The sequence below is a fragment of the Cryptomeria japonica genome, chromosome 2 (assembly GCF_030272615.1).
Source record: "Cryptomeria japonica chromosome 2, Sugi_1.0, whole genome shotgun sequence".
Lineage (NCBI taxonomy): Eukaryota > Viridiplantae > Streptophyta > Pinopsida > Cupressales > Cupressaceae > Cryptomeria > Cryptomeria japonica.
This window is the reverse complement of record NC_081406.1, coordinates 408,276,128-408,302,352: the sequence shown is the minus strand read 5'-3', so window position 1 is coordinate 408,302,352 and position 26,225 is coordinate 408,276,128. Positions and strand designations below refer to the sequence as shown.

The following is a 26,225-nucleotide window of genomic DNA, read 5'->3' as shown; positions in this document are numbered from 1 at the left end:
GTATCAGATGCACTTAAAAATCAAGTATGGAAGAATGCCATGTCTGAGGAATACCAATCCATTATGAAAAATGATGTTTGGGAGATTGTCCCCAGGCCAGCCGGGAAATCTGTTGTCACCTCCAAATGGCTCTTCAAAATCAAACACGCTGCAGATGGCAGCATTGAGAAACACAAGGCTAGATTTGTAGCCAGAGGGTTCTCTCTAAAGGAAGGAATTGATTATGAGGAAACATTTGCACCTGTAGCCAGATACACCTCAGTAAGAGCGGTCTTAGCCATTGCAGCATCAAAAGGATGGAAAGTTCATCAAATGGATGTTAAGACAACATTCCTTAATGGTGAGATCTCAGAAGAAGTATACCTAGAGCAATCTGAAGGGTTTGAGATTCATGATATAGAGTCTCATGTGTGTAGACTCAAGAAAACTCTCTATGGGCTTAAATAGGCTCCCAGGGCTTGGTGTGAAAGAATTGATACTTATCTCTCAAAACAAAGGTGATATGCTAATATTGATTTTATATGTTGATGATTTTTTAATCATAGGAGAAGATCACCTCATAGATCAATGTAAGAAAGACCTTGCTAAAGAATTTGATATGAAGGACTTGGGACTCCTTCATTACTTCCTAGGTTTGGAAGTATGGCAGAATTCTGATGGCATTATACTAAACCAGGGTAAATATACCTTGGACATTTGGAAGAGATTTGGAATGCTAAACTGCAAACCCATGACCTCCTTAATGGAAACAAACCTTCATAAACTTAAGGAAGCAGCAGCAAAATCACAACCCTCAGATCCTACTCTATATAGGCAAATGATTGGGTCTTTGATGTATCTTGTAAATACGAGACCAGATATCTGTTATGCAGTTAATGCCTTGAGTCAGTTTATGTGTGAACCAAAGGAAATACACCTAGTAGCAGTAAAACATATCATGAGATATCTACAAGGTACCCTAGAACTTGGTCTCAAATATGAGAGAGTTGAACTAGACCTACACAGATTCACAGATTCAGATTGGGCTGGAAGTGTAACTGACAGGAAAAGCACCTCAGGGTGTTGTTTCAGTTTAAGTTCAGCCATGATATCCTGGATCAGCAGAAAACAGTCATCAGTAGCACAAAGTTCCACTGAGGCCAAATACATTGCAGCCTCCATGGTTGCTCGAGAGGCAGTATGGCTTAGGAAGCTGCTTGTGGGGTTATTCGGTGAACCAATGAAGCCTACAGTTATTCATTGCGACAACCAAAGTTGTATAAAACTTTCAGTGAATCCGGTGTTTCATGACAGATCCAAACATATTGAGATTCCATATCATTATGTACGAGACATGGTAGATAGGAATGTGATCCAGTTGGAATACATTTGTACAGAAGATCAAACAACAGATATTCTTACCAAACCACTTTCAAGGGTGAAAGTTGAGCACTTCAGAAAAGGTCTTGGTATGATTGAAATGTAATTTGCTTTGTACTCCTATGCTTATTAAGATGTTTTATGTGTAAACTTCTTTGTCATGTTAGGACTTTTATGGGTTTAAACCCCCTGTGTTCATGTCTAAGAGGTGACAATCTCTCAGATAATAAACACTTGTATGTAGACATTATAAGGTGACGATCTTATGGTGTCCAAACCAGTTATCTTGTTGGATCTCTGGTATGCCTTGGATGTGCCATGATTGTGTTGTGGTAAAACATTTTAAATAAAATGTTAGTGCACATACCGCAACTTGAATAAGTAGAGAATTTAACTATCTTTTTATACTTATCTCTAAAGTATTGCGTGTTTAGGCAATACTGATATCACGTGCTTAGGTGATATCTTGTCATCACGAGTTAATGTGATGAACGTTTGTATCACATGTTTAGGTGATACTTCATGTCATGTGTTTAGATGATATGATTTCCTATATCAGATGATTAATGATACTTCATGTCACATGTTTAGGTGATATGATCTTCTAGAGAGTCAGATTACGTAAGGAATGCTGACCATCATTAGAAATGTGATACTAGATATGTTGTCTTCCATTTATCTTCCCTAGCTAAGAGGGAGTGTTGATACAAAATAGCCTCGGTAAGATAAATGATTGAATGAGAGATAAATGAAGTCTCTCATTCAATCATCTATCTCATCGATAGACTATGATAAGACTCCAGTTATCTTATACACACATGAGATTATGATCATGATTCAGAAATTATATATTATGTACACGATACACGATCTAACTGTGATCGTATTCTGCGTTTCATATATATAACCTTGTATTAACAATCGGGTTCTTAACTAACACCGATTAACATTACTAAACGTAATGCACAAGACATTGATTGGTATCGGGTCTAACACACCGATTGGTATCGGGTGTATTGCTAATGCTAAACACACCGATTAATATCGGTCTTAATGTTAAATGATCAGCACCGATTGATATCGGGTTTGATAGTAAATACTTACCCACCGATTAAGTATCGGGTTCAATGATTACATGCATACACACCGATTACCGGTATGAAGAGGCACGATCAAGTAGTATCTTGATCGGCTATGTTTGCATATATATATATATATATATATATATATTGATCGGTAAAATGAAGGAAGATCATTGAAATTCATAAATGCTCTTTCTCTATCTGCAACATACTAGACAACAATCAGATTTATTATATTAAGAAATAAACACATACTTGAAAGAAAAGATAACCTTGAATATAACTTGCATCTTAAATTGAAAATTGAATAACATTTACAAGAAATGGTTATCAATTAAGCTATCAAGCTGGCTCTGGGAGAGTACCGACCATGAGCAGAGACATGGAGATAAATATTACTCCTTAGACATGATCAAGTAGAGACCAACAAAATGCATTACTCTTTTATTGAGACTCTGAGAGAATTTAGAACTATCACATTTGTTACAGTCACATTCATTGCAGTCAGAATAGTCAAGGAAATGCAGTTTTAATGTTTGTCTTGGCTTCTCTAGAATATGCCTTTTCTACTATCAAAACTCTATTGAGAACAATAAATTCGTGGGTTGTGTTTGTTAAAAAACTGGTCAAAAATATGTGCAAAAAGTTAGAATGCATCTCATGATAGTTGAAACCTGATTTAAATGTTTGTAAACTTGCAAAAACCAGTCAAAACTTATTGACTGGTACATTGAAATCTTGCAATTTGTTTTCGGGGTAAAAATCGGCATGGGTAGTGATTCCCAATTAAGTACAATTTTTTCATGTTTTTTTCTTCTCTGTCTAAAAGAATTCATGAAGAGTTCACAGTAGTACTAATGCATGAAATCAACATAAAAAATGGAAGCTGGAACATATTTTGAGGGAAAAACTTGTTACCTTTTTTTCAAATATTCTTTGAATGAATTGAAGCATCCCTATTGGACTAAACCAAACTTAGAAGGAATTTAAGATTCTTGTGGAGGATAATGGAACATTATGGAAGATCAAAAGGTGCAAAGAAGAAATATTACCTAGGTGGCACTAGGTCATTTATTGAAGTAAATTGTGTAAGAACTTGCAAGGACCAGGGCTATAAATCCTTATTTTCTTTTCACCTTTCTCCAGAAATCTTCTTTGTATTGTGGAGCATTGATGAACTGTTTTTCTAATTTTATAAATAAATTGTTGTTTTTACCAATAGTTCAAGTGCTTTTGAATGAATTCCTAGACAGTTGACAAATAAGCAGGATTTCTTCTTTAAACTATGGTGATTCTATTACACCAGTTCTTTGTTATCATAGCTATCTTGTGTTCCTAAATTTTTTGCATATCATGGTTTCAGACTCTGTGACAGTGGATCCAACATTTAAGGTTCTAAATAGAAATCTTCTCGTTCCCTTATTTAAATTTCATTTTCTGATTGTCTTTTTGTTTTTATAGGTTGAAATTTGAAATTGATGGGAGGGGATTGGAGCTCTTTCCCAACCTCCTCTGTTTCTTTTGTAACATCTGGGATTTTAGCTGGATTTTTCATTCCTTGCAGAAAGGAGCAGTTAGCTGTGTGTGGGCTGGATGGGTTGGTGTATAGCAGCATTGACAAGGTAGTCTGAAAGCCTTTTAAAGTAAAAAAATGTTCAATGCACATTTAGGCATATACTCATGGTTGATCTAGTAGATAATCATTACATTCCTCGAACCTATGAAAGGAATTTTATGGTTGATAAGATTATCTAAGAAATAAACAAAGCAAATAAATTTGAAGCTTCAAGGCAGAGAATAAAAAATTGAGATTTTCTTTATTAGCAGGTTAAAGAGCCAAAGTTATAGAAGCACCTACACCACCGCATCTGACTGCAAGAGTAATGTGCTGCTCTAGGCAGACTCCCAAATAAGCTAAGAGGCATAGCGATCACAAGGGACACATCCCTAATGTAAATAATATATGATACAACTATATGTAAAGGAAGACGATGATGTGTATGATAAGACTATATGTAAAGGATGATGTATGTGTAAGATGAGAATATGCTAAACCATTAAATAATGAATGAAATATACTGCAAATAATTGGCATACTATTATGTTGTGTTAAAGAGTATAAGATGAACTGGTAATTCTTTATCTGGAGTCTTTATCATACTGCATTTTAACATATATCACTGTACAACATCTGACTGTTCTTCTATTGTAACTACCTGGGTATAAATACAATGTACAAGAAGCCTGGACTCAGAACTCCAGTCTGTGTATCCATTTTCCTTGCCAACATTCATGTAGAACCTATTGCAACCTAAAACAATTTTTAAATAAGTGCAAACTGTTTCCATAGAATGGCATGGAAGTGTTAACAGTAGCATATGATAAAAGTTCGATAGATGACAAATTTAGTTTTAACTTGATATTGCTCATTTGGATAGGTCTTAGACAAGCATTTGAAAAATCAGAAAATAATGTAATAATTTACAATCTAGCACTTGCGTGACTTGCATTTTGCAATTAAACTTTACATGGGTACCTTTAAATCATCCAAAAATTAAAATGAACAACTCTATGTCAAAGCATTAGTTGGATCATAACATACCATAATGGTGAAATTTGCATACTCTGCACTTTATGAATTCATTTTAAGTTCACTTGGACCAGCTAGTGTACAAGTGGCGTATTTTTGTGTAATGGCTGGCAAATTACTTGAGCCTTCACTCATCTTGACTTTCTTCATCCCAAGAATCTGGATTTTAGTTGCAAATTACTTGTTCCCCGCCCTAGATACTAGGTGGCACAAGCTTGATTCCCACATTTTATAAAGTCAAATTTTAAAATTGGGCCCATGTCATCCCCTTCCAGCTAGCCATTGGTTATCAACTTGAGCATGGAATATTTCAAATTATTTTATAGGTTGCATAAAAGGACAAAACCTAATTCACTTTTACACATCCATCATGTAGACAAAATTGTTTTGTATAGGGTTTTGACCATGGGAGAATCACCTCATTTAACAAGCTCCTAAAAGGTGTTTATGAACACCACCAATCACTTATTACAGGTCTAGATATCAAGAAGAAACTCTATTTTGTAGGTATAGGATTTCGTGGTCTGTCAAGCATTTAATGCACAAAAGATCTATTCCACAAATTGAGTTCAATCCTGCACTATATATTTGATTAGCACAAAAGAAACCCTCTTCAAATTTTGAGAACAACCTAGTCAGATCTCGTTGTTTTGCTTCCAATGTTATCCAAAAACATATAATTTGGAGTTACGGTTCAAAAGACACGGTCAAAATAGTGGGCAACTATCTATTGTTATCAAAACCAGGTAAATAATTTCATTTCTATTAAATTCAGTGTTCCACCGAGTTCCTTGACGGGGGGACGCATGGACGGGGGAACAACTATATTTCCCTACAAATATGTCATGTCAAGACTTTGCACACATCACAATGCTTGAAAAATTTAGGCAAGCAACTTTAAAAACTAATGCAAGCAACTTTAAAATTAAGGAGAGTGTTCACTGGAGACATGAGTGCTTGACGGGGTCACTAGTGCCCGAAGTCTAGACACTAGTGCCTAGAACCTGGACACAAATGTTTAATATTTTCCAGCACTGATTATTATAGCCTAGAAAGCTCTAAAAACCTTCCTCTACCCTATTACAACCTTTTGTAGTCATTTTAAGAAAAATCTAAAGCAGGGACATCTTCTCAACCTTTTCCTTCTTTCAATTACAATAACAATTCCTTTCTTAGCTCTCAAAGATTTGCCTTACTTAGCATAGATCTGAATTTTATAAGTTATACTGACTATTGAAAGAAATCTGTTTTTCTTTATATAATAATCACATAAAAGGTAAATTTACACTAATTGTAAGCTCTAGGATGTAAACTTTCATTATTACAAGTGTGATAAGCCCATAATGTAGGCACAAGTTGTGTATGCCAATTTTTATCATGTTTGTCTGTTTTCCTCAATATTTGCTCAATTGTTTTGTTTGTAGCTTTTGTTTGACTAGTGCTCCATGCATAATAAAGGTAAGAGAAACACTAGTGCATGTGAAACATATACAATTTTTTTTTCACTTCTTTGTTCTTAAAAGATGTTCTATCATCAATAGCAATTGTGGATGGCAATCTGAATCTAAGATGACATTTTCCGTGAGAAATGCACAAACATTGAAACTTGAAAATGAAAATAGACTAAAGGGCATTACTTCAACACACTTTGTAAACTAATCTGTAGTAATAATAAGTGTGTTTCCATATGAAGAAGTTGGGGCGATCTCTTGTCGACCATGTCCAACCCCCATGTAGGGAATGACGACAGAGAAGTAAATGCTTGTAACTCATGAACAGGTGCATGTTTTAAATTACTATGTTATTTACATATAACACATTGTCAAAGAAAACCATACAAATGCTTTCCCATCTTGCTCTATGAATAGCCCATTCTCAACATCTTTTGAACCAATAATCTGGCACTCACATGTTCACCACATATGCTTCTATGGGCTTCTTTAAGGGTAATGTCTTTCTCATGTCATCAAGGAATCTAAGTAATAAACTATTATAACCACACCTATAGAGACAACTGCAGGAATTAGATACTTAGCTGCAAATTTATGAATACAAATGTTGGGGTTTTTAGAAGAATTAGGAGGAAATGCCATTGATTTCAAATAAACATAAATATCATGGAACCTCTTCACTCCTATCAATGTAGCACATGCTTATATGTCATGTCCCGTTTCCATTTAATCTAAGTCTGTACATATTAGGTCTGTTCTTGTCTCTCTCCTGGTCCTGTTTACTATGTTTTTTCCTTTCTGAGTATATCTTTCCTTCCAACTGTATTTTCTACTTTTTTCTATTGGAGTTCTGAACTTCTCCATCTAGCATGCCTTCCATCCTTCCCCTACTTTACAGTTGTATTTGTCGGACTTCCGAACCTGTCTTTCCCAGCATGTCCGTTGCTTGACCCCTAACCCCCCATCTTGTAGTATGAGTCTTTTGGTATCTTAAACCCCTAATCCCCGACATTCCTGCCATTGTTTCCGTTCTCTTCCCAACATCCTAGCATGTGTAGCAATGTCATCAGTGGTCTATTTTTGGCACCATAACTTTCAAAAGTGGAATCTTTCTTGCCTATAATCGTTGTCCAAATTTGCAGTTATGGGTTTATTTTGTGGTCTACCTATAATTGTTTTGAGGGATATAAAAGAGTGAACGCATCCTTTCTAGATCATCATTTACACTTTACACAAATCCTTTTTTGGAAATTGTTTTGCGTGTCCATGTTTAAGTGAGAAGTTCATAGGACAAAATCCCTATTCTCACATAGAATTCACATTTGAGCTTCATTGGACACAGATTTTAGCTTCATCTTAGGGATTCAAATTAAACATGCAGCCACCTAGATAATTTTGACAATGGTCACTGAGAATCCATGGTAACTCAAGTTGTCTATGTTTGATGATTTAATTCCAGAAGTCTGGAATGTCACATTTGCACTTACACTGTGGGATAGTTTGAAAAACAAATGTGAAGTTTGCAAGAAAAGCTAGGTCCTAAATTTGAATAATTTGTTGTTTTGTACGAAATTACATGACAGTGGGTCCTAAAAAATCATAGGGATTAGGTTGTTGTAGTCAACAAACTAGTTGATAGGAAGATATGGATGCTTTGATCCTCAATTACTTGTTGCCTTCTTGTTAGACCTTTATGGACTCACTAACCTTTTGGTAGAAAGTTAGACTTTGAACTTTGACAAGGTTAGTTCATATTTGATGCAAAAGGGATGGTGACTCGAGTAGATAAGTGGCATTTCTTCTAGGAGTTCAAAAGGTGCACTTTCTTAGGGTACATGCCATAGTTCTCATCCTTCGTATTCGCAAATGCGGAGAAAAGTACAAATATTCTATTGTAAGAAATTTGAGCATCTGAAGAATGATTGCAAGAAATGACACTATAAACTATAAAATGAAGCCGATGTGGTAAATATTGTTGAGGAAGAACATGATGAGGAGTTTGCATTGATGGCTGTTTCCAATAATGCTAAAAGCAATTTTTGGTTTGTTGATTCAAATGCATCTAAGCGCCTCACTTGTTGAAAGAGACTAATATGTCAGGTAAATTGTTGATCAGTCACATGGATTTTTTTTTTGTTTGATGACAAGTCATATATAAAGGAATAGGTGATGTGAGGATTGTACTCAATAAAGGCATCAAAAATTTGGTATAGAATGTTAGGTATGTTCCAGGATTGAACAAAATGTTACTCTCTATAAGCTAGATTACAAAAATATCAATGTTTTTGTTTGTTTTTGTGGGATAGGGAGCATTGTTAGTGATGTGAATTAGGGTATAGTAATTACTCAAGGCATTAGGCTAGGTGGTGTGTGCAGAGGCTTGTACAAATTCAATGATTCTAACTTGCATGCTATGCTAGAGGAACGACGGTCTAGTCATAAATCTAAGGAGGTCAAGGTAGAAGCCATTATTGTGGCACCATTACCAGATGTACCTTATAGTGTTTGGGGTGTTCCAATGTGTTAGTGTGTGGGTGGTTCTTCTCCACGTGTATCAACTATTTAAAATTGAAGGTGTCTTCACCTTGGCTATGGTTCAAATTATATAGAGTTCATCATTAATCGAGAATTGGTCTTTGTAAATTTCACTTGTTATGCCTCAGATGCCGTAGTGCTACTTTGAAGGATAGCTTGATGATGACTTTACCAAACTAGAAGCATCACCTTAGAAGATAGAAAGAAATTGAAAACTTGCAATAGGGTATGTTCAATATGTTCTTTATTCACACCTTTCTCATGTGCATATTGCCATGGTAGTTGCTTATGCAGATACTCCTTCCCGTTTCTGCACATTATAAGGGGCATATTTGATGTATTAAGTGTATTTATGCTATAGTGTATTCGGTAGTTAGGTGCTGGTTATGAAATAAGTTTTATTGTAGTTATTGTAGTTGCAGCTCTTAATGAGCATGTTGTACTATCGTTAAATATGGTAGATGATAGTACCTTTATAATTCTATATGATGCTTTTGTGTAATAAGCCTTTCAAGCCATTTTACTTAGAGTTACTGGAAACACCACCCTCCCTCTCCTGACACACGTATTGCCGTATTTGGTACGGACACGGAGATGGTACGGTGCAAATACGGCCGGAAAACGTTTCTACACGTTTCAAAAAACTTAACATTTTTTTACCCGTGCCAAAATCGCCGGTATGGAATTTCTGAAAAAAGAGATTAATTTAAAAAATTATTCGGTTCACTGTAGTTTTAATAAAAAAAAACAGATTAAATTTTTTTTACCCGTGCCAGAATTGCCGGCATGCAATTTCTAAAAAAAGAGATTAATTTGAAAAAAAATTCAGTTGACTGTAGTTTTAATCCAAAAAAAAAACAGATTAATTTGCTATAAATAAACCCTCGAAACGATGGCAGAACACAACATTCCGTTAGTGGTGAATTAGCATTCCCGTAAGCTCATCCTTTCTGAGTCTGCAAGTTTTTTTTAGGGTTTCTTGTAAGGACGCAGACTTGCCCGCCCTTCCTTGGTGCCTGTCACGTTCGCGATTTTGGCCTGCGCGTTTGGCTTCTGGCTTCTGTGGTTTCGGCTTTGATTTTGGCTTCCTCCGTACAGGTGCGTCTGAATGTTTTAGTTCGAATGTTTTTATAATTTGATTTCAATACTTTTCAAATTTAATCTTTAATTTTGGCGATTTTCATATGGTTCTGGGAATTTTTAAAAAATTTATATGTTTCACGATTTAAAATGTTTTATATTTATACATGGTGATTGGGAGAATTTTTTTAAAATCTTTATTGTTCAATTTATATGGTGCGATTTAACATGTTTTCATATTTATAAATATAAAACATGTTAAATCACACCACATAAATGATAAATATGCTGTGATTTTTATATAGTTTAGCTTTTATATTTAGATTTTGGGATGGCTATTTTTTTATTTAAAATTTGATTCCAATATGTATAGATTTAGTCTGTTTTTTTTTTTTTTTTTTTTTTGGCTCATTAGGTTAGTTTAGATTAAGTCATTTTAATTTAAATAATTATTTTTTATTTATATTGATTAATTTGGATTAAACCAATTAATATTATAATAGTTATATATATTATATTTAATTTATTTTAAATTGATAAATAAATTAGATTTAATTTTTAAAGTAGATTTTATAGTGTATAATTAAATTTGAAATAGGAGATATTATATAATTATATATATTATAAATTAATTAAATTACATTATTATTAAATCAATTTGACAATTTATAAATTATAATTTGTGTTTCATAAATTTAATGTATAATTATTTATTTTTTATGATTTTATCAAATTATTTTTTTGCAGGTCATTACTGATCATGGCGTCATCATCCAATGTTAGAGCATCAGACAACGACAAGTGGATCAAACCAAACACCAAATTTCCATTATGGAAATACGCCACCATTCTTGAAAAATTTCAAGGTGGTGGAGGTTTTAAATGGAAGTGTCATGAGTGTCTAAAGGACTACAATGGTTCTTATACTAGGGTTCGTAGACATCTTTGCCACATAAAGGTACAGGGTGTGAAGTTTGCCCTGGTCCAAATGTTGGTGATAGTCCAGGGAAGGGATTGTCAGATGAGAAGATTGCAAAATATAAAAAAGAAGAGGATGAAGCTAATAATCAAGGTCAAACATTGAATCAAATGCTAAGTCTAAGTCTAAATAGACCTCCTTTGCATCCAGCTTCAGGAATATCTTCTGGTCACAAGAGGAGTAATTTAGGACCTCTTGAAAAGGCATTTAATTTGCAAAGTCGAGAGGATACTAACCAGAATATTGCATGTTGTTTGTATGCGAATGGAATTTCATTCAATGTGGTTCACTCTCCATATTGGCAAGAGATGGTTAGATCAATTAATGAAGCCCCAAAAGGATACAAAAGTCCAGGGTATGAGAAAATTCGTACAACCCTTTTGGCTAAAGAAAAAGATATTATTGATAGAAAATTACAGGTGATTCGAGATTCATGGAAAATATCAAGGGTTTCTATCATTTGTGATGGATGGAAGGATGCTAGGAATAGGCCACTAATCAATGTGGTTGCAATGAGCCCAAAGGGGGCAATGTTTTTGAAAGCAGTGGAATGCAATGCTGAAGAGAAAGATACCCAAATTATTGCCAACATTATGATTGAGGCAATTGAGTCAGTGGAGTTAGAAAGTGTTATTCAGGTGATCACTGATAATGCAAAGGTATGCAGAGCAGCAGGGTTGGTCGTGGAAGAAAGGTATCCAAACATTTGGTGGACACCTTGTGTAGTTCACTCTTTGAACTTAATGCTCCAAAAAATTGGCAAAATTCATTGGATCCAGAAGATTTATGAAGAAGCCAAAGAAATTTAGATGTTTATATGTAATCATCACATGTCACAGGCCATTTACAGACAATTTGCCAAGCTAGAGTTGCTAAAGGTAAGTTTTCTTTTGTCTTAAAATTATTCAAGCATTTTAAAATTTTTTTTTTTTGAAATATTTGTAAGATTTATATGTTTCTAAAAATAATATTTTTTAATTGAAGGTGGTTGAGACATGCTTTGCCACACACTACATTGTTCTCAAAAGGCTTGTGGATGTCAAACAAGCCTTGAAAAGTATGGTGATTAGTGACATTTGGGCAGTTTGGAGGTAGTCTCAAACAGATAGAGAAACTAATATCAAAAGATTAATTCTTGACGATGATTGGTGGACTCAAATAGATTATTTACTATTTTTCACTGAGCCAATATACATCCTTATTCGTCGTTGTGATACTGATCAACCAATATTGGGTGACATCTATGATTGCATAGATACAATGGTGGAGAAAGTTAGAGATATCATTATAGCAAAAGAGCAAGATCCCTTTGAATTTTTTTATAGGCAAATATATGAGATAATTGAGAAGAGATGGGATAAAATGACGACTCCTTTGCATCTTTTGGCATATGCTTTGAACCCCAAGTACTACCATGTTGATATGTTAGCATTGCTAATTAGGACAACACCAAATATGGATGTTGAGGTTGTTGATGGGTATAGAAAAGCTTTCAAAAAAATGTTTAGAGATCCTAGAGTTGCTACAGAGATTCAAGATGAGTTTGGGACATTTGCATCCTCTGATGGAACTTATGCAGATGTTGATGCAATGGCTGATAAAAAAGAAATGGACCCTATAAAGTGGTGGAACTTCCATGTTGCCACAACTAGACATTTGCAAAAGCTGGCTATCAAACTTTTGTCACAGGTTTAAGTTTATATGAATTATATTCTAATTTAAATTGTTTTTTATTTAAATTTTTATTTGATTGTTTGCCTTTGTAACTTATAATATAAACTTATTTGCAGGTTTCAAGTTCTTCTGCATTTGAGAGGAACTGGAGTACATATGGCTTCATCCACTTTGTGAAACGAAATAGGTTGGCAGCTAGCAAAACATAAGACCTTGTATATGTGCATTCCAATCTTCGTCTCCTGTCGCATTCCTCCACAGACTATATGAAAGGACCTAGTAGACTTTGGGATGTACAACCTAAGATGAGTGACATTGATGTATCCATAAATGCATTGACACATCTCAATCCCATTGTTGATAATTTTGACATATTAGGAGGATCCTCTGGAGAATCTTCAGTGTGTTTTGAGAGTCTAGTTGGTGGTCGCACGCGATCCAACCATCCTAACTCTTCAGAGAATCTTGATGATATAGATCTCCAATTTCAGGAGAATAGTGATGATATTTTTGATAGCATGTGGTTCTACCAAACCATTGATGTATTTGAACTTTGTTTTAATAGTAAAACTATATTTAAATATAGTATTTTGGAATATTTCCCAATTATGTGTCCATATTGCTTTCACAGTAATGAAAATCCTCTTTAATAAATTAGAAAGTTCTGTTAAATATATATATGTATGTGTTTTTTATGAATGTCGTATCCTGCCATTCCTAAATGAGAGGTCTCAAAAAATAGCCGTATTCGTATCCGATACCATTCCCGTATCCAATACTGTATGCGTCTCCATGCAACTTTGATTTTACTCTTATCTCATTTCTTCACATTTACTAATAATACAAGATAAAGGAACAAAGTTTGTTGGAATTACTTTCAATAACATAGTTAATTCTAAACTTTGTATAATGGTGTACAACAAGAATGAGTTGTTTGGATGCTTAATGAGGTTGATGTAATGAGAGACAAACATGAAGTGATAGGTTCCCCGTAGTTGGTACCTTACATTATGATACAAAAAAAACAAGAGGTTGAATAGATGCTGACGGGACTCATATTCTATAAACCAGCAGGCCATTACAAATGGTAGTCTACAATAGAATTTCGTTAGTTTCAGTTGTGGTTCTTTGGAAAATATTAGGTTTTAAAATAGTTTTTATCTTATTTATGGAATTTCAAGATAGTTCTTAGTTGACTGAGTTTCTGTGAAAGATGAAAATACAAAAGGGCAACACGTGTTGAAAGAGAACATAAAGAGATTATAATGTAATCTATAGCATAATCAACAACCCTTAAGGCTCATCAATTTGTATACGTAGCTGAAAAAAGAAAAAAATGATGATAAGGCTTGAGGGCAAGAAAAAAGCTACTTTTTTACTGAAGTACCTGACCAAAAGGAGTGGGAGGTAATGCCACATTCTTATTGAATCCTTGAGCTAACATGTGGCTGACTTGTTACAAAGAAAATCATTTTGTTGTGCACTCATGGCTATATGGGTTACATGCAAGAACCAAACCAAGGGAAGGTGCAGTTATTTATTTAACCTAGTATTTAATCATGCATTGCCAGAATTTTTACATTAATAAATCCACCAAGAGATTCACTTAGTTCAACTTAAGTTCTAGTTAGATATTCACTCACATTAACTTTGAATTCTCAACAGCACAGGGATGAGAATCTCAGGGACAGTTAGTAAAGTCCAAAGCTCAAGTGGTGAATGAGCCAACATGAATTTAAATAAGTTGACTCTTTACATCTTTCTAAGTTTCAGTGATACTCTCTTAGTCGGAGCATGAGCCTTGACCACCCAAAGATGAGAATAGGAAATCTTGACTTATAGGTCAAAGGCTAGTTTTGGAGTAGCCAAGCCTTCTTTGAGTTTTGTCCAGTTTTTTGGACCTGAAAAAAGAAGAAAAGAATTGGCTCTTTAGATCTCTGAGTGTGAGCATGAGTTTTGTCTGCAGAAAAAAATTCTTTGAGTTGCACTTCAAAGATCTAATTTGGAATAACCAAGTCTTTTCTTCTATTTGGGTAAGTTATAGTAATCTTGATGTAGTAGCATGTAATGTCCCCTTCTCCACAGTGATTAGTTCAGTGGTCCATTGGCCTATTCCGGAGACCCATAGGCTATTTGGAAAGGAGAATTAGGGTTTCCAACTTTTGTGGAGTTCTACACGAGCTTTTTAGGGTTTACCAGGGCGTAATTCTTCAGTTCTGTCTATGGTTTCCTTCTGGGTTTTTCATGAGCTCCAGGGTGGTATAACATGCATTTAATTCTTTGGTGAAGTGAGAACTTACTATTTTTAGTAAGTTAGGATTTGGCTGTTTGGATGATGCTGTCTTACTGATCTTTCCAAGCTCTTTCTCCAGGTGTGAAGATCATGTTTTTCAGAGGAGTATTTCGTGACTTACTATTTTTAGTTAGTAGCAGTATTGATCAATTCTATTTTTAGCAGTTTGGACAGGGTCCCGATCATGTAACAATTCAATGGTCTTCATTGCTCAGCTTCATCCTGGATTTTGTTGATAATCAGTATTGGAGTCATAAGTGATTTAATTAAATATTATTTCCTTATCCTAAGGTTTAATATTTAATTATTTTATTACTGATTAATGATATATTGGGCGACTTAGGAAAAGACATATTTTTATCTAATATCAATGTTATATTTTCCTAAGTTAGGCGTTGAAATTTGAAGAATGCATTAAGTTATTATTGAAGACTTAGGCAAGTTAGAACTTGTTGAATTATTGGTTAAAATGCAACTTGGGCACCCACCATGGGAAATGAAATGAAATGTCATTTGGATGCCATGTGAGAGTGAAATGAAATGCAAATTGGTGAGGTGAATCTGGGAGCATTTACATTTGAATTTCAGAGGAAAAAACCTAGGTTGCTGGTTCGGGTTTGGGTTCGGGCACCGGTTCGGGTTCGAAGAACCCGGTACGGCAAAATTTTGAAAAAGGGTTTGGGTTCGTTAGTACAAAAACATGTAAATTATATATATATTTTGATATTTATGAAGCCTATAAGCATGAATTAAAATTTGCATGTCACATAGCATCATATAAACAACAAAACAAACATAAACTTGTAATCATAGCATCATGATCATACCATAATAGCATCATATACATCAAGTTTAATATCAAAATGACAAAATATTCAAGTATCATTGTTTCAACTTTCAACAATATAAACTTAAAGTTTAATCATCAAATGGATCATCTAATTCATCCTCCTCCTCCTCCTCCTCCTCATTGACATTGACATTAGATGAGCCAATGCCACTTGCACTTGCACTATAAGTTGGCTCAATTTCCGAGTCATCAAGTGTCAATGCAAGAAGCTGAGAAGCAGGAGCATCCAAATGAGTATGCTCTGGCTCTATATCCCACATCTTTGTTTCCCCTTGTGTGTAGTCATGTTGTTTGTGTGAAAGAAGACGTAGGTTGGAATGCACATATACTAAATTCTCCGCTCTTTTTGATAGCAGCCTATTACGCTTTACTGAGTGGATGAAAGAGTATGTGCTCCAATTTCTTTCTGAAGCAGATGAACTAGCAACCTATGAAGACAAAGTAAACAATTAAAGTTATACATTAATAAAAATAAAATTACTAGCAACCTATGAAGACAAAGTAAACTATAAATAAACTAAAACTTGTAAATTTAAAATTTTAATTAATTAAACTTACTTGTGATAAAACTTTTATAGCGAGGGGTTGTAGGTGTTGGAAGCATGTGCCATGGAAGTACCACCAGCTATGAGCATCCTTCTTGGATCTATGACGAAGTGCATCAACACTTAGACCATTCCCATTTGCGAATTCTATGAACTCATTTGTAACAACATCTCGCAAATCATCATCGGGATATAGTCTAAGAAATGCTGCCTTGTACCCATCAAATACTTCTAGATCTCTCCATGGTGGAATCCTTCCTGGTTTATCAAGAAACTATTTGCTATAGTACTTAGGTGTCAAGGCATAGGCAAGAAGGTGCAAAGGAGTGGTCATCTTATTCCACCTTTCTACAATAATTACTTCCAGTTCTTTGAAGAATTTCTCCTGAGGATCATTCTCTTTTTCATTTATAGTGACCTTTATTTTTTCAAGCATTGAGTCAATGCCATCATAAATCTCACCTATGCAAAGGCCTATCCATGTCTGTATAGCGAATCATGCTCATGATGGGCTTAGTGATACTTAGGAGATATGTAACAAGATCCCACCATTTCTCATTCAATATTCTATCCCTAATTTTTTCTGCCCTCTCAGTGCTACTTTGCTTCCATATAGCCCAATTGGTGCTGATCACCATATTGCATAGTGCCACTTTAACTTTCACAAGTCGTCTTAAGATGATTGTGGTTGATGCAAAACGGGTCTCAGCAACCTATAACACAAATTTATGCCAAATGATTAAAAAATAAAGCCAAACTTTAAAGAATACTACACAATATAGCTTACACAATGATATTATGAACACTGAAAATAAAAAAAAATCAGAAAATGTAAAATTAAATTACTATTTCACTTACCTTCAATAGCTCCAAATTCGAATAGGTTCTAAAAATCCCTTGAGACATGTGGTGGTTTGTGATGAACATCTGGATGTCCTTAGCCTCTGCATACACATCTCTGATCCATTTTATTTTTTGCCCAATCCTTTGTAGCATAAGATTGAGTGAATGTATCGCACAAGGTGTCCAAAAGATGTGATCATAGCGTTGCTCAACCAACAAACCAGCAGCTCTACAATTTTTTTGCATTGTCCGTTATGACTTGGACAACATTGCGGGGTCCCACAGACTCAATGGCAGAGATGAGAATTTCTGCAATAAATTGGCCATCTTTTATTTGGCCCTCACAATCCACAGCTCTCAAAAACATTGCCCCGTTAGGGGACACCGCTATGACATTGATCAAGGGACGGTTTTTAGCATCTTTCCACCCATCTGAAACAATTGTTACACCTGTCTCAACCCATGAATCCCTTATGGGTTTCAATGCATCTTCAACCCTCTTCACCTCTTTCTCCAATAATGTTCCACGCATAGTTGAAATCTCGGACTCGCCTCAGACTCGGCAAACCAAAATTTTGGACTCGGACTCGGACTCGTGAAAGACTCGCGAAAGACTCGGCAAAGACTCGGCAAAAAAAAAAAACCGTAGTTTTACAAAAAAACATAAAGAAATTAATGCATTTAGAGAACATAAGTGCCATAATTGAAACATTACACATGTTATATGATCTACAAAGTACAAACACGCAATATTTGAAATTTCATCATTCATGGCAGCATATTCAAGTTTCAACTTTCAACACTAAAATGTATAATACTATAATGGCAGCGTAAGTATATAAATGTTCACAAAATTACATATAATGATATGTCCAAGTCCAACTGCAAATGTGAAAAACAGCAATGTGAATGAACAAACCAAAGAGAAGACTACATCTTCCTCTTTGTATTTTTCCTAATATAGCTCAATTTTTCAGGCCTTGAGCTAGAAGTAGTAGCAGTGGGTGTTGTGGTATCTAAATGGTGAGATGATTCTTCTTCAAAGTCATAGTCCTCATCATCATCCTCATCTTCGTCCTCATCTTCATCCAATCTTGCTCCTTCTGCATCTTGTGCTGCTCCTCTCTCTATTTCTGCAATTTCTTCTTCGGTAAGGAGGACATCATCACCATCATTTTGTTCATTCATGGTCCAATCACCATATGGATCAATTTCATCCAAGTCAATGGCCTCATGTGAAACACCCTCCACCTGTCTAACTCGAAGGCGAAGGTTGTACCGAACAAATACTAGATCATTGAGCCGCTTTTGTGACAATCTATTTCTCTTCTTTGTGTGAATGCTTTCAAAGACACTCCAATTTCGTTCACACCCAGAAGCACTGCATGGCTGAGACAAAACACGGATAGCTATCTTTTGAAGATTAGGCGTGCCGGCACCATAATTCTCCCACCATAAATCTACAAAAAACATTTAGAAATATTAGAATTGAGAAAAAAATGTAACAATCAAGTTTGTAGGTTTTTTCTTGCACTATTGAACTAAGTTACTAAATGTTTTACCTGGTTGTTGTTTTCCTCTCCTATCAATTGCTAGTTGTGATGAGAAGAGTCTCCCCTCTGCACTTTTGTAGATCTTGAACAATGGAATGAACATTTCCAAATTCAGAAATAGATACTAGATAGTCAAAGTGTCAAACTCAAATTCAATAATGAACATTTCCGAATTCATAAATAAAGATAGAGCAATTGCAAATGTCAAATCTCACCTCCAACTCATCAAGAACCTTGTCTCTCAACTCAGGATCAGGTGTCATCTTATCAATGCATGTAATAACACCTGCCATGACCTCCTCATCAGCCCTAAATGAATCAGAGAAGTAGAATTTCGGGTTCAAAAAGTAGGCGAAGGCATGTATCGGTTGGTGGAGTTGGTTTGTCCACCTACGATCAATGAAGCGCCAAAAGATTTCACATTTTCTTGCATTTCCACGATAGTAATGTGAAATGGCCTCTTTGGCCCTATCCATGGCCTCATAAATGAAACCCATTGGCATGCCCTCTCCATCCACCATACGAAGAACCCTCACCAAAGGTTCTGTCACCTAAAAAAATTAAAACAAATTTTAAATTAGTACAAAATCAACCCCTAAAAAATAAAATCAGCAAATAGACAAGATTGTATAAACTTTACTTTTGTGTTTGTTACTTACCGCAGTCAACTCCTCTCCACTTTTATTGAACCCTTCATCAAAAACAATGGTCACAATCTTCTCTGCTTCAGGTCTTTTGGAGTATGCAGACCCCAACCAAGCATCTGACACAAACATCTGCTTAAGATGAGGAATGGCACTAAGAATGCTCTGCAAAGTGATGAAGTGGCTAGCAAATCGTGTCACTCCAGGTCGCACAAGGTCCTTGCCATTTGTGTGTTTTCTCATCAAAGCAAGCACCCAAGTATGGTTGTAGATGAATTTGGTGACACTTTTTGCATCTTCAACCACCTTCTTCACCCATCCAATCTTCCCAATGTCCTCTAGCACCAAGTCCAAGCAATGTGCAGCACAAGGACTCCATGTAATCGAAGGATGCCTCTGCATAAGCATTCTACCTACAGATACATATGCAGCTGCGTTGTCCGTGATAATTTGGACAACATTCTCAACTCCAACTTCCCGAACCACACCATCCAACAGATTACACAAAGTCTCTGCATTTTTTATTTCATTTGAGGCATCAACAGACTTTATGAATACCATTGCACCATTTGAAGCCACCAAGAAGTTGAGAAGAGTCCTATTTCGTCCATCTATCCATCCATCAGATAAAATGCTGCATCCTTTTCTCTTCCAATACCTTTTCTGATCATCAACCACACCTTCTGTATTTTTCACAGCTTTCTCTAGCAATGGCCCACTGAAGTCATGACCTGTTGGGGCCTTAAACCCCTTACCCGCCACTGTACATGCATTAACAAAACTTTCCCAATACACATTGTTTGCTGCATTGAAAGATAGATTATTGTAAAACCAAAAGTTTGAAGCTGCTATCCGTGCTTGTTCATGCTTCTCTCTATTCCATCCTGTACCTTCAAGTGAAGGTTGTGCACCTGGAACATTGCGTGGTACAAAAAAATTAGGGTCTGATCTAACAGGAGTGCCACTAGCCTCACCCTCATTGTCACCAAAAGATGAAAGTGACTGACGACCTCGACTGTGACCAATGGGACCCGAAGTGGACAATGTGGGATTCATTGCAGCTGCTATGGCTTCTCTTGTTTTTTGCCTTTCTTCCTTATGCATATCATTCTCAGCAAGAATGGCCTTCATCTCTCTAATAATTTCAGGAGTTGATTTGGGGCATGCCTCCACACCATATCCAGGTATTTGTGCAAGGTGGTATTTTAATCTATTGATTCCACCAGTCATCCATCTTGTGCATTCGGTGCAAGTGACCTCCCCCTTTTTGCTTCCTGCAATCCCATATTTCCAAGCTTTATCTCTTTGTCTTCCTGACCTTGGGGTTGCCCTTGGAGTTGAACTTGCCATTGCTGATTTAACATGAAAAAAAAAAATCAGCAGGGTTTTATGGAAAATCAACAAAAAAAATGACAATGAATCATTTGGGAAAAATAGCATTCAAAAACAAGAAAAAAAAAAGAGGAAATAACTTAGGAAAGAAAATAGAAAAAAATTTGGCAGCATATCCCCTTGTTTTTCAAGATTTTTTTCAGTTTCAAAACAATGAAATGATTCAAATGAAAAAAAAAAGAAAGAGAAAAATCCTTACCTAGATCTCTCTTGCTGATTTTTCCTTCTTCCCTCTACTCCTCCAAACCCTTCTAACCTGCTCCAGCCAAAAAAAAACCAAAATGAAGTCAAAAAAAAAAAAAAAACGCGGTTTTAACCCTCACGGGCGCGTTTTTCTGGGCCCGCGAGTCCCTGTGAAAGACTCGCGAGTCTTTCGCAGGGACTCGCCTGGACTCGCCACGCGAGTCCTAAGCGAGTCGACTCGCGGCGCCAAAGGACTCGCGAGTCCGTGGCGAGTCCGAGGCGAGTCGGAGAGTTTTAAAACTATGGTTCCACGTACCTTCTCATAACCGGGGCCCTTATACCCTCTTGGAGCCTCATTAACACTTTTTATCATTTGCTTCCAATATGGGGAGCGAACAACATTGAATGACAACCCATTTGCATAAATGCACCTTACTATATCTTCGTTAGCATTGTCTCTACTCTCATTTTGGAATGCGGTTTCTAAAGGCCCCTTTGTTCTTTTATGTGTCAAGGGTGGTTCACTTTGAGGTTCATTTGTGCAAAGAAGGGGTGGTCTTCTACTATAATAGTGGGATTAGAAGGGCCTTGCATTCCCTTTGTTTTCTTTGATGCTGTTTGGTTCAATCGACGGGCTTCCCTCTCTTCTGCCACCTCATGCTCCCTAATATATTTCATCACTGTCTCATCTGGTATAGGTTTACCATTTTTTCCATGGCATTTTTTGATGCCTCTTCCTTTTATTCCACACAAATGGCCTACCACCTGATAATATGCACTATTACGTTCAATATCATATCCATGGCATTTCCAACGGAATCCCCCACCTCCCGGAAGTTGGTTTATAATGTCCACATATTTCCATAAGGGAGAATTTGGATCATTTCTTTGTTTTGCAATTATTTGTTCATTGCCAATGGAGGAAGATGTAGATGCCATTCTAGTTCCCATGACAAGAAATAATATAAACATATTCAAAAACAAAAACTAAATAATGAAAAAAAATTCAAGTTTCATGTTTGACAATTTGTGAAACAAAAATAGTTGTAAAAAAATGTTTAAAAACCTACTTCTTGTAGCCAATGGAAGCTTGAAAATGTATGGAAATGACGCTGCAACACTTGTTGAAGTTTCAAAAATCAGTCTTCAACTTCTCTTTGATCTTGGAAGCCAAATTTTCCTCACCATTTCTTCAACCTGCTCTCATAAAACTTTTGTTTGCAACACAAATGAGGTGAAATGAGTCAATAAAATGTTTTAGAAGTCAATTTTAGGTTATAACTTTCACTTTTTACAAGGTGGAATTGAAAAAAAAAAAAATTTGCATTGTTTTTTGACTTTACGGGCCGCCCAGCCGTCCGGGTTCGACTGGGTCCGTCCGGGTTCGACTGGGTTCGACCCCGGGTTTGACTGGGTTCGACCAGGGTTGAACCCACTCTGGGTTTTTCGAACCCTGGTCGAACCCAGTTCGAACCGGACCCGTACCACGGACCTGGTCGAACCCGGACCCGTACTAGGGGGGCCCAGAGGCGAACCCGGTAACCTAGGAAAAATCTATAAATACAGGTGCTTGGCCTCCCATTTGGTTATCTTATGAAATTGCATTGTTATGCTGCTGGTTTGGCGATTGAAAATTTGAGCTTCGAAGTGTGGCTTCCTAGCTAAGTCTCAGTTTCGTACTTGGAAGATAATACCTAGCTGTGTTCCTATAATTCCAGTGCTGTTTGTGAGTGTTCTGCAAATTGTGGAGAGTTTTGTGTGGATTTTGGAGTGTTTTCTTGTTGCTGGTCGCGGAGTTGCTGAAACCATAGTTTGCTCATATCTCTTGACCAAGTGATTGCATCGTTCTGGGTATTGGCTCTTTGGAAGTGTATTGGGAAGACAATCATTCTCCTATTTTGGCGTGGATTTTGGTGGTCATCACAATTTTTGGTTGCAAATCGAAGTTTGCTGCTGTAGCACCATTTTCAGACTTACCTTGGGATGCGTGCAGCACTTCGGGGCTTCCAAGTTGCGAGTTTGAGGTATTGAATTGGTTGCCTATGTTATATTAGTCATTTGCATTTTATTTGGTGTGATTCCGGTTAGTTTTGAGAAAGTTATGAGTGTTTTGGTGTATCCGGTAGTGGCTGGATAGTGTGTTTTCTAGCTTGCAGAATTAAAACAGCAGTAGTGTTCAAGTGTGGTGTGATTTTGATAGTGGATTGTTTGAGATCAACATTAAGATTCTTATCTTATCTCATATCTCTATTTTGTAAGATTGTTTCAGTAGTACTGATCAATCATTCTTGCTGTTCTTATTTGTAATTCCCACTGCATAAGTGGAAGAGGCTGGCTTAGCCGCCTTCTTGCTTTGTAATTCAGTTTATGTACTCAGTCCTCCCACTGAAAAGTGGTCGAGTGATAAGTTTTATGCAATTGTCCTTCCGCTGAAATATGCGGTAGAGTGATAGCTTAATGTAATGTCCTCCCGCTGAAACATACGGTAGAGTGATTGAGTTTCAGTTTCTTGATATTTCCCTTGGCTGGTTTACCGCAAGAGTTCGGTTTCTATCTTGCTGGATAAGCAGAAGGGGCTGGCTTGCCACCCGTGCATTGTAATTTCAGTTTGATTTATGGTGCTAATGATCCCTGGAACACCATATGCTCTCACCCTCCCAGATTGGGCTCTTGGTGAACAAAAGGTGGAAGGGTTCCCTTTCAACAGTTTGGATTATTTCTCTAACCTTAACGGGTTATGGTGTTTGCTTGTAACTCTTATTGCTAAAAAACAAAAAAAAATTAAGAGGAATATTACATAGCATTTCCGAGTTTGTATGTCGTAAATTCGTAATGATGACCACAAGCCAAGGTGTTGCATGCCATGCTATAAATAACTTTATGTTGATATTATGTAAGATTCTTGTTTGTAAAAGATATATGAGATGTCATAATCTACCCTTTTGTCTCCTAAATGCATGTATAGTTGAGTTTTAGATTACAATTAAGGAAGTTCACCAGTGTTTTACTATTTCTTTTATATTAGTTGTATGTCATTTAAACTGTCTGTATGCACCATCATTTATTCATCAGTTTTTTTGAGAATGATTCATACAAATACACAAGGTTTTTTGATTATCAAAATTTTACATCCAAATGTTTTACTATATCTCATGCTTTTGTATATCTTAGCTTCTCCCTTCTTTGAGATCTCATTATAGTGAGAAATTTGTAATTTTGATTGCTACTTACTACTAGAAATGGTATTGACATTGTTTTAGGCAAAATTTGATTAATTGTTTGAAATGGATTAATTGTTTTTGTAGGCACTTGATGATCGCACTATTGGCCATAATCCTGAGCGTTTGAGTTTATTGAAGGGGGGTGTTGTGTATAGTAATGCGGTTACGTATGTAGCTTCAAACATGGCCTTTATGTTGAGATATCTACCTTGCTTTTTCTTTTCATGTTGGCTGAAAAGTTGGAATTATAATCTTTAATGGGACACTTGGGCTGTGGTAACCTAAGCACCCAAAACAAATTCACTAGTCTGTTTTCTTCATGTGATAGTGAATATTATCCTCATTACTTGAAGTTACCTTGCAAATGATATTTATGCATGTTCATGGTATTTTTTCTATTTAACACAACCAAAAGCTTGAAATTTTAAGGAGTAAAATATATTAGTCCATTTTGTTGTACCCCTACAAAACTTTGCTTATTGGTGTCTATTTTGCAAATATTGTAAGTCTTCTTGTCAATTCACATAGAAAGACGCTGTGCATCATGGTTATTTCTTCATTGTCATAATATGCCATAGGTGAAATTCATCATTTTATGAATGCATTGATTGTCTTTCAGCTCTAGAAGTCTTGGTCATTAGTAAAAAGTTGTCAAAATAGTGAAATTGTCTATGTAAAGCACAAGATGGAAAAATAAACCTTGATGCACACTTTGACAGGAGTAAAAAAGTGATGAAGTATGAAAAGTGTTTAAGACCTCAAAGTGCACACTTTTGGTTTCCAGCTAAGGCAAAGTGACTTTAGGATCACACTAGAAGTAGTAAAATTTGACTAGGGCAAGCTTCAAGTGGCAAAACTCTCAAGTGCATGTTCTTTTACAAATAAAAACAAAAGTAAGTGGCAATATTCTTCATTTTTTGGCAAGCCACTCCTGAAAGTGTGCTTTAGACAAAATGACTAAGTGTTTAGTTGTAAACCTACTGTAGGTGCATGCTTTTCAGGTCAGGTGCACATGAAGTGATTAAACATCTCTAGGTGTGTATTTCTCTCTTTATTGCCAGGTTAAGACTTCACAAGGACATGCTGCTCCTCACTATGTCATGACAAAGCCCTTCTAGGCATGTGATTTGATTCTTCTTGTCACTTTAAACCAAATTAGAACAGAAAAGCACCTTTATGAGAAGTGCATAATCTCAAGGAGGGTTATAAATTAGCAAAAAGGAAGGTTTCATTTTTCATTAGGGCTTGAAAAGGAAGATGAAACATTGGAAGGAAGGCAAGGGTCTTTCAGATTTTCCAAGTACCTTTGGGGCATATCGCTGCAAATTTCAACAGTTTTTTCAGCAACTTTCACCATTTAAGGAGTCACAATGGTTGGTTCTGATTCCATGTAATAAATCAATCAGTTTATCTTTCTATTTTGTACAAAATCCTTAGGGTTTCAAGGGGAGATTTTCAGATTATGTTAAGGGATTTGTAAAGGTTTTGCCCTGGTAGGGTTTTCCTGTCATAAATCCACATTTCAGCAATTTTAAGCTTGACACGTAGGGTATCTGTTTTTCAGCCTGGGTTTGAGGATTTCTTTGTAGATTTCATGAGCAGATTTGAGCAAGTGTTTTACGTTTGTGGTTGATGATTTTCCAAACCTATAACAAGGATACAAGAAGCAGTTTTTGTGACTGCCATTTCAGTAGTTTCTATCCATTTTAAAAACACAAAAAAAACAGTTTCAATTTATCATTTAAATAAGTTAGCTAGGATCTCATTTGATAATGGACTTTCAAGAGCATGCTGAACCAAAATATCTGTTGGCTAATGAACATCCCTATCTCAAGGATACTCTGCTAGGCCATGTGAACATCATTGATTAGAACCTTGATGAAGCAATAAAACAAGGTACATTTTCCAGCAAGCACAAATATATCCATCCATTAACACACACCAAATAGTC

General features: G+C 36.0%; 2 protein-coding genes across 7 annotated transcripts in view; one reads left to right on the top strand and one right to left on the bottom strand.

The window, feature by feature from the left end:
- LOC131061989 (uncharacterized) overlaps positions 1-26,225 on the top strand; it is a 227,338-nt gene that overhangs the window by 68,249 nt on the left and 132,864 nt on the right. For all 5 annotated transcript variants that reach the window (XR_009110635.2, XR_009110636.2, XM_057995819.2 and 2 more), the window contains 2 exons: positions 4,006-4,063; positions 24,359-24,441. Coding sequence is in view for 3 of the 5 variants with exons in the window: in XM_057995819.2 (XP_057851802.2) it covers positions 4,006-4,063; positions 24,359-24,441 (141 nt within the window). In the remaining 2 variants the exon portion in view is untranslated. The remainder of the gene's footprint in view (positions 1-4,005; positions 4,064-24,358; positions 24,442-26,225) is intronic.
- LOC131873640 (uncharacterized) lies at positions 18,097-21,129 on the bottom strand. 2 transcript variants are annotated; one of them, XM_059216658.1, is made up of 5 exons: positions 21,070-21,129; positions 19,494-20,830; positions 19,050-19,385; positions 18,844-18,916; positions 18,097-18,741 (listed from the first exon to the last, which is right to left on the bottom strand). In XM_059216658.1, the coding sequence occupies exons 2-5, from the start codon at positions 20,826-20,828 to the stop codon at positions 18,212-18,214; spliced, it is 2,274 nt and encodes a 757-aa protein (XP_059072641.1). In that variant the 5' UTR covers positions 20,829-20,830; positions 21,070-21,129; the 3' UTR covers positions 18,097-18,211. The 2 variants fall into 2 exon arrangements, with proteins under 2 accessions (XP_059072641.1, XP_059072640.1); XM_059216657.1 differs by lacking the exon at positions 21,070-21,129 and having other exon boundaries at positions 18,098-18,741; positions 19,494-21,025.